This window comes from Coturnix japonica, chromosome 10 (genome assembly GCF_054131305.1).
Source record: "Coturnix japonica strain WE chromosome 10, WE-NBRP24, whole genome shotgun sequence".
NCBI lineage: Eukaryota > Metazoa > Chordata > Aves > Galliformes > Phasianidae > Coturnix > Coturnix japonica.
In genome coordinates, this window is record NC_140672.1 from 1,787,225 (window position 1) to 1,800,731 (window position 13,507).

The window sequence follows — 13,507 nt, forward strand, 5'->3', positions numbered from 1 at the left end:
ACTGCAAAGAGGGTTCAAATAGGATGGCTGAGGATGTGGCAATAGTATGGGAAAGAAGCTGTTGGCTTCTTTACTATCACCTTCCAAGGAACCTTATCTTCTTCTGCAGTCTACCTCCCTCCTACTCAGGACCACGACCAGCCTATATTACAGCAATCCGAGAGCCCAGGCACTTCTTATCTGCTGAAGGCACCAGCCAAGGTGTGCAGTTACACAAACACATACAGCCTCGAGACACAGACGCACCTAGTGAAACAACAACATTTTGTCTTTATTAGGAGTTCCCATGGTAATATAACACAGAGTTCTTCAGGAATAAAACACAAGACTTGGGGTCGGGTGGTTTTTTTTGTTTTGTTTTTTTTTATGGTTTTTGGGTTTTTTTCCTTTTTTTTTTTTCTTTTTTTTTGCCATTGAGACAACGCTCAAATATCAGCACTTCTTTTTGTCTACACACATGATCAGCTTTAGCACTTACAGCTCCTCCACTCATGGTTCACAATCACAAATCCAAGGGTTAAATCCAGCTAGTATTAAATCCTACTTATTTTATTATTATTATTATTATTTTTCATTATTATTTTATTTTTAGAGCTTCAAGTCACTGCGGTTAATTAATTAAGTCATTTTTTCTTTTCCTTTTTCTTTAAGCATTTACATAATGACATTCAGTAAACAGACACAAAGCGGACGAGCTCTCACAGGAAGAAACATGCTTACACAGCCTGCAAAAAATCTCTTTTTTTGTGTGTTTTTTTCCTATATATTTTTTTCCTTTTACCTTTCCCAAGAACAAATTGAAATCCAAAAGTCATCACGAGTCAATGAAGGGAAAATAAAAGGAAGACTTAAGTGAATACTGAAGAGCCGCGTGTGTTTTGTAGAATCGACATAGATCCCAATTTCTTTCTTTCTCTCCCCAACTTGATCAGGTTGGTTTTTAACATACAGGTGAAAACATAATTGAAGATAGCTGCAATATATATTATGCTCACAGATTACTTCACAAACAAAGTGCAAACTCTTATGCAAAACTAGCCACCCAAGGGTTAAACCTAGATATAAAAGGCATGGATGAGTATGGCAATGTCTGAGCTTTGATGTTCAAAGGGGCCTATGGGAATTGTGCTGGGAGGGGTTGGGTACCTACATTGCTCCCAGATCCTTCTCCAATCCCAGCTTTGCTAACTGCATCACAACAGATTTGGTGGTTTGCTTCTTAAAAGCCTTCATGCATATGGTTTTTCATTACAAGGACCTGTAAATGCCATTTAAGACAGTGCTCACAAACAGGGGAGACGAGGTCGATGCAGGTGGTGAAGGACAAGAAGAGAAAGCAGAAGATACAGCCAAGTGCCAAGGGGTACAAGAGAATGGAGGTAATGCTGTGTTAACTGCGGGTAGAAAAGCTCTCTGTGCTCAAAGACGGTCCAAGCCCTTGGGACCACCAAGCCCTCCAGCAAAGCAGAAGTGGGACTCTGTAACAGTGCAGATTTATGCTCTGTGTCCTGAAAACACAAGCCTCCAATACTAGGGCTAAAAGACTTCTAAGTGCTGGGTTTCGACAATCCTGAATTCATTGGAGAACCACTCCTACCCTCTGGTTTCTCAAACCTGAGGCACGTACCCAAGCAGGGGCAGGGCCTTCTCAAGAACATTTGCACAAAGGCAGATCCCTGAAGGAATGACAGGCTGTGAAATTCGCACATGGATAAGAGATTCTCAGCTGCTGTTGACCCATCGAGCTGTTTGGAAGCTCCCAGTTACAACAGCTGGGCATCTGGATGCTAATTGGAATTGCTCAGGCATGCATCCAACATAGCAGCCTTCCAACGAGAGCTAAAGATAAGCTCTCAGACTTTTAAATAACCACTCTTTAATGGCCAGGAAAGGGGATGTGGCTGCTACAGAATTCTTACAGGCAAAGCATTGCCCATTGCCTACGGCCTTCTGCTTACTGACTGCCACCTATGGGAAATAAACCAGCTAAGAGCTCCTCCAGAGGCTCTGCCCAGCTCTGCAGCTGGTGTCCAGCCCTGGTGTTTGCACCAACTCAAGACCTACTATGCTGAAGTGAAGATCATAGCTTATGAACCTGTATGGCAATCTCCTATTGCAGCTAAGTGGGAAGAATTGGCTGGAATGATGCATCCTAGAAGCACCCAAAGTACCAAAGGGGCAGTGACACCAGTGAGGGGTTGGTAACTTGAATGAGGTTCGGGTAGGAGCAGGGAGAACTGGGAGGTGCCCAGTTCTGAGATAAGGCTTTGTAAACATGATGAGACGAACGTATTAAAAACACACACAAAAACATTAAAAAGAAGGAAAAAAAAAACTCCTCAAGGACCTCATTTGCAGCAGAATCAAGAAGGAAAAAAACAAAACAAAACACACACACAAAAAAAACCCAAACAGAGCAAAAGTCTCCAACAGTTCCAGCTCACCCGATGGCGGGGTGCCATGTGCTCTATCAGCTCCTAGTGCTGGGTCCTGGTTCTCTCTCTTGGCAGCAGACAGCTGTGGCCTCAGAGGTGGTGATAGGGAATGGTTGGCAGACTGGGATTCATGGCCCTCCATGCTTGCCTAGCTACGCTGCTGGAACACAGAACCCTAAAGAACATCCAGTTTATAACCCTTGAACTACTCTTCTGCTTGACAGTGAGGGGGGGAAAAAAAAAAGCTATTTTTTTTAACATTTAAAATTTATTTATTCTTTTTTTTTTTTCTTTTCCATCTGTGTCTTAAAAGGCAGCTCCTGGGAAATTCACTTTATCCTTCCTTTATTAAAAGAAAGATGCTGAATGGGACATAGGCCACATATCTCAAACATCCTCTTCACATTTACTTTAGCGTGTCAGAGGTGTCAAAAACAGGGTTGGTTGGTTTTCCTTTCAACGTGTAAGGGCTGACGGGGGGAAGTGAGAGGGGTTGGTGAAGATGAGGAGGGAATCTGAGGGGACCGAAAGAGGCGCATTACTTCAGCCCCCCCCCCCCATTGCCCGCAGTAACCATCACAGGCTCTAAAAGAATCAAAAAGGGTCTCCAGGTGCTCCCATCCCCTCCCCTGGTCCGCTGGGCGGGCGGAAGGGGTCGGTCCTTAACCCAAGCTGGTGATGTTGGCACGTCCGCCTGGCGGTGCCACGATGCGCTGGGTGGTGCGACGTGGGATGTTGTCATCGATCTGTGCGCCTGTGGGAGACACGGGAGGGATGTTGGGTTCACCACGGAGACTTTGTGAAATGGAAAGGGATCTGGAACAGGTTGCCCTGTCCCTATAGATCCCTGTGGATGGGGCTCTGAGCACTTGATTGAGCTCTGCTTGTTCCTATTCACTGCAGAGGAGCTGGATCATACAGCCTTCTTTCCAGCTCAAACCATTCTATGAGCAAAGGTTTCCAGTGCCTTAATTTTGCTCAGATCTGCTCTGCATTAATACTACCACACTGAACACAGGCACACAGCCCTATGCAGATAAGAACTGGCTGAATGCTTTTCCCTTTACAAGCCCCTCACTGTCTCCAGCCTTTCTTGTTGCTGAGCAAATAAACAGCAAATAAGCAAATAAACAGGGCTCTATGAGAGCTCCTACACAAGAATACGTACCAGACAAGCTAAAGCCAGACTGGTGCAGGTTCCTCACGGGTGGAGCTTGCTGTTTGGCAGGAGATGTTTTAGCTGAAGATGCAGGAGTGACCGTCTTCGGCGTCACCGACACTTCGCAGACCGGCCCATCATAGAGACCTCGAGGCACACCCCGCAGCTCAGCCAGCTACAACACACAGCAACAGGGAGCTTCAGGGTCAGACAGCCTTCAGAACGGCCCTAAACAGCTGGCCAGATGTTGCTAAGCCAAAGATGCACATCAAGATTCATCTCCAGTAAGAGGATTTGAAACTAAACAGTATCTTCTTTCCTCTCCATTCTTTCTGTTCCCCTTTCCTTTCCCCCCTTCCTTCCCCTTTCCTTTTTCCTTCCTTCCCCCTTCCCTTTTCCCCTTCCCTTCCTTTTTCCCCTTTTCCCCTTCCTTTCCCCCTTCCTTTCCCCCTTCATTTCCCCTTTCCCTCTCCTTTCATTTTCCCCTTCCTTTTCCCTTTGTTTCCCCTTCCTTCTCTTTTCCCTTTTCCCTTCCTTTCCCCTTTGTTTTCCCTTCCTTCCCTTTTCCCATTTCCCTTTCCCTTTCCCCTTCCCTTTTCCCATCTCCCCTTCCTTTTCTCTTCCCCTCTTTTTTCCTTTTCCCTTTCCTTTTCTCCTTCCTTTTCCCTTTCCTTTTCCCCTTCCAGATTGCCTACAGCCAGCAAACTGAAACAGCTCTGGTTTTGTCCAGGAGAGGGCAATACTCAGAAACATCTCAGAAACCTGACTTTATCTGGAAATAAACCTTCTCAAATCCCCCTCCAGTTCATTTGCAACTGATTTCAGCATCAGCTTTTCACCAACTAAAGGCATTTCAGAAGGCAGTCTGTTTGGAACGGGTGTCTTTTAGCCTCTTAGAAATAGAAACGTTCCCACTTTTAAGCAGTCGTGGGCTGTGCCGGTGACTCACCAGTCACCAGACAAGAGCATCTGATTGTACCTGACAGAAGGGAAAGGAGCATCTTTAGCAACAAATCAGAATGCTAAACTGCTGCTGCTGGAAGGTTTGATGCATAAATGCTATCAGTATCAGCACGTTCTCTTGGTAACATGCAGACTGACTCAAATCCAATCCAGACAGCTCAGGGGTCTCTAAGACAGCAAAGAATTACAAAGCAAAAGGAACAAAAATTTGCAGAAAACCCAAACTGAAGTCCAAGTAGTGACTCAAGTGAACAGCAGAAATGAAAGAGGAATGAGCTACGCATGGCTCCTATCCAGGCAGCGTTTCCTCTTGCAAAGTGCACGCATTGAGCCAGGGACAGCCTCTGCTTTCCACCCACTTCAAACTGGGGAGTTCCAATGGGACAGCTGCTTGCACTCACCCTGCTCCTTGCTTTGATGCGCTTGTAAACGAAGTCAGGGAATGGTTTCCTGGGGATATACCGCCCAGATCCCTCCGTTACATGGAGATTCCCATCCTCCAGCACAATCTTCCCTTGGCTGATAACCACCAGGGGAGACCCACGGCACTCCATGCCTTCAAAGATATTGTACTCCAGAGACTAGAACAGACAAAGAGACAACATGAGGCAAACATTCATGCCAGCAAAGGCCAGTAATCAACAGTCATGCTAATTCCTCAAGGCCTGGAAGCAAATCCAATAGCATTTACTTCAGCTGTACACACAGTGGTTCAATAGAATTCACTTTAAATGAGTACTTTCATGCATACCTGGTTGAAATGGATGCTGGCAGATGCCTTCTCTGCACTGCATGGGATTTAAGAGCCAAATTAAGTTTTATCTGAGTTTCATATGAAAAATGATGGTTATTTTAAAAGGCTGTACTTGGAACCAGAGTTTTGGTTGATGGGTCAGGGACCAGGACAATCTTTTTACTCTAATGGGATTGCTCATCCTCAATTAATAGGATTTGAAACATAACACCATGGAAAAAAAAAGAGAAGTTTTGAAGGAATTGCTGGTAGATGTCCCACCCAGGAAGTGTCCTGGAAGGAGATGCACTACAAGATGCTATTTGGGGACTCTTACTCAGGCAACCAGCTCAGAGAGGAATCCAAGTTCTTTTCATTGAGTTAATGATGGAGTTGGACCTTGAAGTGTGTTATAAGTATGGGTAGGCCTGACTGCAGATTTACAATTAACCAGCATGGTGGTTAAACCGCCAGCAAACCAGTTCCAGTATGAAAAAAGTTGTGGTGGCAAAGGAGGAGGCTTGGTTAGAAACTTATGAGTTAGGTTGTTCCAAGAACAACACCATCTCTCCCTCCAGCTCCTAACGTTTCCTTGCCAGCCAGTGGCAACAGCAGTGTGAATTCTTGGAAAAATGTTTGTATGTTGCTCCAGCATTAAAAAATGTAACCATCATCCGATGCCACATAATCAGTATGTCTCCTTGCATCGTGGCAACGGCTCTGCATGACTTTCAAAGGGCTTTTGTTTTATCCTTGTGATCTAAATAGGATGCCTTGACTCTACGGGCATCGCTTCTCTATGTTTCTTCTTTTACAGTGTGTGAGATGCATTGCAGGAGCTGCAGTGGGGATCTGCAGCCTTCAGCCCACAAATCAATTCTGAGGAGCAGCCTGAAGATCATACAATCATGGAATCATTAAGGTTGGAAAAGACCATGAAGATCATCTATGTCTGGTGGTCCTTCAGCCTAGCCCAGATATATGGCAAAATCAGGTGGTACTGAGCAGTTGATCCTGATTGTGCTGGAGAATATCTGCAAAAGATACCTGAATTTTGTGTTAGGAAATGTTGAAGGCTTCATTTCCTAAAAACAACACCCATTTAAAATGCAGTGGCTGTCAAATATTCAATCCAGCTCTCAAAGCTTCTCAGACTCAGCTTTAGACCACTAAATCCAGCACTCTGTACATGGGCAAGTCTTCTCTCTCCAGATTGAACGTGATGAGTCTGGAAGAACCACAAAAGCAACCAAACTTCTCAGTCTGGATGCCTGTGTTAGACATTACGCACAGGTAAAAATGAATCCAGGCCATCTGTGCCCAATTCTGACACAGATTTAAGTCACAGGAAAGCAAACCAAACCTTTATATATACATATATATATATAAAAGGGTTCTTTGTGAATGTGCCTGGGGATCCAAGTGTAGAAGAAAATTTTGCTCCTTCAGCTCCGGAGTGAATGGAAGCATTCATGGAAAAAAAAAAAGAACAAGGAGTTTTGTTTTGGTTTTGTTTTTCCAGGGTAACATTCCATAGGTTCATCGCCAGCAGTGAAACAAGTTGTCAACAAATGCAAACAGGGGTTGCTTTCTCTGAGACAGAGCTCAAATGTCACAGGGAGACTCCAACCGGTCCTCAGTGCAGGGACATTTCATGCAGGGTGGGATGGTTCTTGCAATGCAGGAGCCAGGTGTGAGGTCTGTGAGCCACAAACCTCCATCAGTGCCACCATAAAGAGACAAGGGAAGGGCTGCTTAGTTTGGGAGCTGCCCTGTGCTTCTGTGCTAGCTAACATTAGGATGAGCATCAGGAAAATCACGTCTGGCTCCACTCAGCTAATGGTCCCTGCTGTGGGTTTTTCTCAATTTCTCTCCTCCTCAAGGATATTCACCAACTTCAGGACCTCCATCACACCACTAATCCTGCTTCTCAATGCTGTCAAGGTGCAGGACATCTGCAATCAAAGCCTGAACACTGCCAGAAGCCTGCAGCAATCAGGGACAGAATAGTGCACAATGTACATCTACTCAGACTCATTGACCTGGATCAGATCTCCAGAAAAGAAGTCTGGCAGCTGATGTTCCTCACTGGGAAAGGCACAGTCTTCATTCCCACTGCTACTGAGCCAAAAGGTCATCAGTGACACGTTGTGATGTGTGGCCTTTTGATGCTTTTTAAAAGATTCAAAGAGCTTTCTGAGTGCTCAGATCCACACGTCCAACACTCAGCAGCTCTTTGCTCCAAGGGGAATATCTGGGTGTCCATGTGATTTCAGCTTTGGATTTAAACACAGCTGAGCTGTACTGGGTGCGAGACCAGAAAGTGCTTGGGGCAAAGGTTTAAAGAAAAATAAATGAAGTAAAAAAGCCCTCAGTTGTCATAGGCTCTGATTCCTATCAGTACAGCCTGAAGAAGGGAGAACAAAACACATGGGAGAAATCACATCATAGAAAACATCCTTACTATGTTATGGGTCTTGGCAGAGATTGTCTTGACGCTGTCAGGATCCCAGATAACCAAATCAGCATCAGAGCCCACTGCGATACGGCCCTTCCGTGGGTACAGGTTAAAGATTTTAGCTGCATTTGTGCTGGTCACAGCCACAAACTGGTTCTCATCCATCTTTCCAGTCACCTGTGAAGAGAAGGAAGGAAGCACTGCATCAGCCAGCATGGGGCCACTATGGAAACCAGCCCTAGGACTCGTAAGAGCTCCTTCTCCAGCCATAATACAACCAGACAGTGATGTGTGACATACCACAGCCTTGTCCCAGATGATGGACATCCTCTCCTCAGTCCCATTGGTTCCCTCAGGGATTAAGGTAAAGTTGTCCTTCCCAACAGCTTTCTGAGCAGTGTTGAAGGTGCAGTGGGCACTGCCAGTAACTTGGAGGTCCCCGCTGGGAAAAGATAATGATAGATGGGTTTAGTGTTGTCACAGCCCTTTGCTAGCTGGCAAGAACCACTATTATTAATCGCTCATCTCATGATGAGACACATCTTGCAATGAACACAAAGAGCTCTGCTCACCAGGACAGCAGTGAGTTGAGGAAATCAGGAGTGGTTGGGTCAGGACTCAGTGGTGGAGAAGTGACAAAAGCGGCTGCCTTCGCCCAATTCTTGCTCCAATAATGAGATCCATCAGTACCCAAGCTGGCTGTGATGGGCTCCCCATACACCACAGTGCCTACAAGACAGGAATACAGGCAAACCCACTGTAATTGCTAAGCAATGTGCATCTCTAACCTGGCTTCCAGAAGCAAAGCAACCTTCTGAAAACAAACATTTCCAAACCTTTGCATTCCTGAGTTAATAATAAAGATATTGCTACAGATAAAAGCATGGAGCAGCAAAAGTTGCCTGCGGTATTTTTATAGGCATATATGCAATAAAGATCTAACAAGGCTGGATTTATTGAAGCAGGTTCTGTGCACAGATCAGAGAAAACTCATGTTAGAAAAGCTTACTGTCTAAAGAGAAAGCACATCACTGAGAGGAAGTATCAGTGTTTCTAGTTCCTAAATGCAGCTCAGGAAAACTGATTCCCCCAATGGTTCAGGGTAAATCTGTGGCAGAACCAGGAAATGAGATGAGATCTTCTGATCTCTCTGTCCAGTGCATTGACCACCAGTGCACCCTTTCTCTTCATTAGCATTTCTGGAACCACATGAAGGAAGAGCTGATCAGTTAAGGCCACGATTCTTTGCATGTTGGAATACAGCAGCACATCTGCACACCAAGCAGATGCAAGATGCTACGACTTCAAAAGCAGCGCAGGCTGCAGCCCCACGGGTCTGCTCACCAAATGAAACCCTCCCAAAATCCCTGCAAAGCTCCTGTCCATCTGGCTTCTGAGTCCACACACCCAATGCATTCACAACAGCCTGCAAAGGATGCGAATAAGTCAGAACCAAGACAACCCAAGCAGGGTCTTACACAGCTCACCATGTGGAGCATAGAAATATGGCCTTCCACCATAGTGTCCCAGGGAAAAAGTGCATCAGCTGAGAATGAACAATACATAAAGTGCCTTCATGCTGCTTCCAGAACCACAGTGACACCAGAGGGGTGGGATTAGTTTGATCAGAGGGGATCCACCAGCAGAGGAAGGGGCTGCCTGACATCGCCAAATAGAGTCGTGAAACCATCACAAGGCAAAAAACACAAACTGCCTCTAAATAGGAAGCCTGCTGTGGGCCAGGACATTGGGAGGATTGTTCTGCAGAGAATGAGCTCCAAGATCTGCCAGCGATGGAGTCTGTGGGGAATCTCCTCCATACAAATGCCATTGGGAGCATCTGGCTTTAAATAACAGCCGTTCTTTTCCATCCAGCAAATCAATTCTGTTCTGTTTTTGCTTTGGATAGTCCTCAGCTATGTTTCCTCTGTTGCTTGGGAGGGCAAGGATGATGTGTGTGGCCCTCCTGAGCTATCCAGCTGGGTAATTGCACAGCATTTAAATTGAATTATTTGAAAATGGTGTGCCATTTATACCCCTAATTCTCCTTATAAGGAGAAAACGCAGTCCAAAGTCAGCTTCCCTGGCCTATAGGATTAAGTTGCACAGACACATCAAGTTGTTTTTGGGGGTAACACAACATGCAGCCACTTTGCCATGTCAACACATCTTCTCATTTCAGTGTGATCTCCACTATAATGGAGCTCAGAGGGGAAAGTTCATCCAAAACAGCTTGAACTGCTTTCCACATCATGAACAGGGAGAGATGCTTTGGAGATCAGTCCCTTTACCAGCTCTGAACTCTCTGAACAGGAATCATGGGATCAAAACACTTCTGAGCTAACACACACACACAAGCACATGAGTCTGTTTGCTGCAGCAGGAAATCAGCTCCTCGAGCACCAAGCACCCAGATGGAAAGTGATGTCATCTGTGTATCTATTCAGGCTTACTGAGACTGCATACGATTAAACACAACCCTTCCAAGGAAAGGAGGGGAACCATCACCCCTTCTGCTTACTCACCCACCCAGAACCACTTTAAATAGAAATGAAGGGTTTAGTCACAGAAGAAGGGAGACAGACACTCACTGTGCTCTGAAGCCTTTGCTTCTTGGAGGCAAAGCAGCACAGACAGGACATGAAGGAGCTCCTGCACCACTCAGAGCAGCACAGCTCCCTCATGGACCTCATGAAGCAGCACTCAAGGTCTGGGTCCTTCCTGCAGCATCCTTAGTGGTGACAGGAACTCCCAGTCAAACCCAGCCTACAGAACCCAATTCCTGCTTGGATGCCAGGCTGGGAGTTACAGCACCAGGAGCATCTATTTCATCAGCAAAGAGCTGGAACTGGTAACTACTCCAACCAACTCCAAGAGGGCCCAGGAGTAACAGAGCTCCACCACGACTCCTAGCATCACTTCTGACCCCAGCAGAAAGCAGTAAGGGAAGAGCATGGGAGCTGGATGGAGGAGACAGCTTGCAGTCTCCATGGAGATTTGTCAAGCAGGGAATTACTCTGTGATAACATGAAGGCACACGGCTCAGTGTAGTGGGATGGGTGCGAAGAGGCTGAACAGCAAAACCAGCTTCTAGCACTGCTAACAGTCCCTGAATATTTATCTGCAGGAGATGAGACAGAAGCAGTTGCTCGGGGACCTTTTGAACAACAGCCTGGACAGTAAAGCTGGAAAAAGAAACTCCTCCTGTAGGGGTGAAGCTTATGTTGGCAAGGAGTTGCACAGAATGAGCTAATAGGTTACTTCCATCCAAAGGCAATAACTTACCCTTTTTCCTGGCTTGAGCAATGACTTCGGCAGCGCTTTTGCTCATCACCTTGGTGATATACAGAGGGCAGTTAGTTTGGTTGGCAATGGTGATTGCTCGGTTCACAGCTTCTGCCTCCACCTGAGAAACAATGTCAGCAAATTAACAGGATCCCTGCATGAGAGCATAACCCATTCTCCTTGTAGGGGAAATTGGGGTGTGCATGAGCGAGGTGAACTTGCACCTCTCCAAATCTGAGCCAGAAAAATGCACCGTGTAATCAGGATAATTAAGATGGCATCAAGCTACACTCCCCTCTCATTACTCCCTTTCCTCCCAGGCTGCTTCTGAATCTCATTGCAAGCAGGCTAAGTCCTAGAGCAACCCTCCAGGTGCTTGGGGTCAGTATGGTTAAGCCCCTCCCTTAACCTAAGCAAAAATAAGCAACTAAATGTTAGCTCAGCAGAACTATTCATGTTCCAGCCCACACGGAAGAGAGATGCTGTAGCCACATAGTCTGGTAAGCCACGTTTGCAAGCGAGCCTTCTAAATTGTACCCTCCACTACGATATCTGGCTTGGGATCTGACAGAGCGTGAACCACCCCATAAATCAACTACTTTGATACTTGTAGGGGGAGCCTGAGCAAGGCTGAGGCACTACGTCCTATCTGCTCTGAGAATGAATGCAATCAGGACTTTCCCAAGTCATGTATCCTAATCAAAGCAGTCCAGCTGACAAATGTAATGAGAAGAACTCTTATAATGCCTACTGCTATGAAGAGCTGCAATGCCATGGACATCTTCCATGCAAAGAAAGGACAATGAAACCCAGAGCCTCAGGCCACACTCTGCCAACCACCATCAGGTGGACCTGATGGACCCAGCAGCTGAACTTGGCACAACCAGCTCCCCAAACCCAGCAGGGTTAAAGGGGTACAGCCCAGGTCTGTCACCACTCAAGGGCTGATGACAACCTTCCCCAGGGAGCGTTGCTGCCAGAACAGGGACTTTTCTGCCCTAAAAGGGACGGGCTGCAAGGAAGGCTTGTTTTCTTCTCAAGGTTCCACTGGATCATGCCACAGTCAGCAGCAAGAAAAGGGAGGCTGAAAGGAAAAGCAAAGAAAAGCTCGATTGTCCCTCCTGAAAAGCAAAGAGCAACGTCAGATGGGCTGATGTTCCCAATGGCCATCAGTCTGCAGGGACACGCACTGCCCCTCTGCTGCAGCACTTGCATTTCCACCCTGTGCTTCAGTTTCCTCACTTACAAACAGGGATAAAACAACGCCCAGCTCTGCAGCTCTGAACCAAAATGCCTCCAAGCAGCTGCAGAGGATCATTTCTGCCCAGAAGAAAACGAGGCTGCTGAATTCCTGCCTTGTGCCCAGATGCTATGGTGACAGGCACATAACAATAACCCAGCCACTAGTCCAAAGGGGAATGTTTGCAATTACCAGCATGCATCAGAAGCCCTAACACAGCAGTTCTCTTGGAAGAAAAAATAAAAGAAGGAAAAAAAAAAGAAGACAGACATTTCCTGGAGCACTTGGACCGCTCGGGCTTTTGGCGTTCTTGTGGCTGAAACAGAAATAGCAAAAAGAAATGATGGATCCCCCTCAAAAGTCATCACAGAACGATCCGCTCTGTGAGCAGGGGGGTGCAGGAAGTGATGGGTTGATGCTGCCTTAGGACAGGGGTGGCTTTATAGAGGATGTCACCAGAGCCAGCGGTGAAATGCAAAGCTCTATTTGTGCTTTCTGCCCGACCTGCAGGCTCACAGGGGATGAAGGACGTGGCCTCCATCAGCCAACATCAACAGCGCTGCGTGGTTCGAAAAACACAACGGGGGAAAAAGGAGGGGAGGGAACCAGATGACATCGTTTCCTGCTCTGTTTCCTATGACTTTAAAGGAGGAGAATGTGGGCTGAGAGCTTCCACCCTGCACAGACGGCACAGCTGAGCTCAGAGCTGCCCAGCTGCTGGGCCATGTGTCCTGGGGCAGCCCTCCTCACCCCAGCACCACCAACACATTCCTGCACAGTGCAGGAGACAGATGGAGCCCCAAACCCCAGCCAGGAGAGCACACAGTTCATGCTTTGAAGCTCCTGCTCTGCTAATGATGGTCTTTAAAGCAGCCAGACGAGACTGAGCTAATTTGATGAGATAGGAGCAGCCTTTCCTTAAGTCCACAGCAGTTATGGGGTGCTCCGCAGATGAGACCTTAAGTGTCAAGTCGGCATCTGTTCCTGCTCTCCTGATGCAAGGCAAGAAGTATGTCCCATTGAAAATAAGGCAGGAGTGGGCGGAAGGCTCAGTGTGTTCACTCACAACTTCCAGGAAGCAAGAATCCCAGCTCCTGGGGCCAAGGAGACTCAGCCCAAGCTGAGAGTGTTCCCTTCACTCTGCCTGCAGCAGCTGAATGATTTATGTTCCTACTGAAAACGCCGCTGGATGCTGCTTGTCTGAACCAAGGGGTGGAAACTGAGGGAGCGTGAG

The 13,507-nt window shown here is 46.7% G+C and overlaps 1 protein-coding gene across 8 annotated transcripts in view; it reads right to left on the reverse strand.

The window, feature by feature from the left end:
* Window positions 1-250: 250 nt before the first annotated feature.
* The window catches only part of DPYSL2 (dihydropyrimidinase like 2), a 46,118-nt gene continuing 32,861 nt past the window's right edge, over window positions 251-13,507 (reverse strand). For all 8 annotated transcript variants that reach the window (XM_085510143.1, XM_085510141.1, XM_085510144.1 and 5 more), the window contains 7 exons: window positions 11,034-11,154; window positions 8,321-8,477; window positions 8,049-8,190; window positions 7,755-7,925; window positions 4,959-5,138; window positions 3,604-3,769; window positions 251-3,189 (listed from right to left, as the gene is read on the reverse strand). In XM_085510143.1, coding sequence (XP_085366269.1) covers window positions 3,098-3,189; window positions 3,604-3,769; window positions 4,959-5,138; window positions 7,755-7,925; window positions 8,049-8,190; window positions 8,321-8,477; window positions 11,034-11,154 — 1,029 coding nt within the window. In that variant the 3' untranslated portion in view covers window positions 251-3,097. The remainder of the gene's footprint in view (window positions 3,190-3,603; window positions 3,770-4,958; window positions 5,139-7,754; window positions 7,926-8,048; window positions 8,191-8,320; window positions 8,478-11,033; window positions 11,155-13,507) is intronic.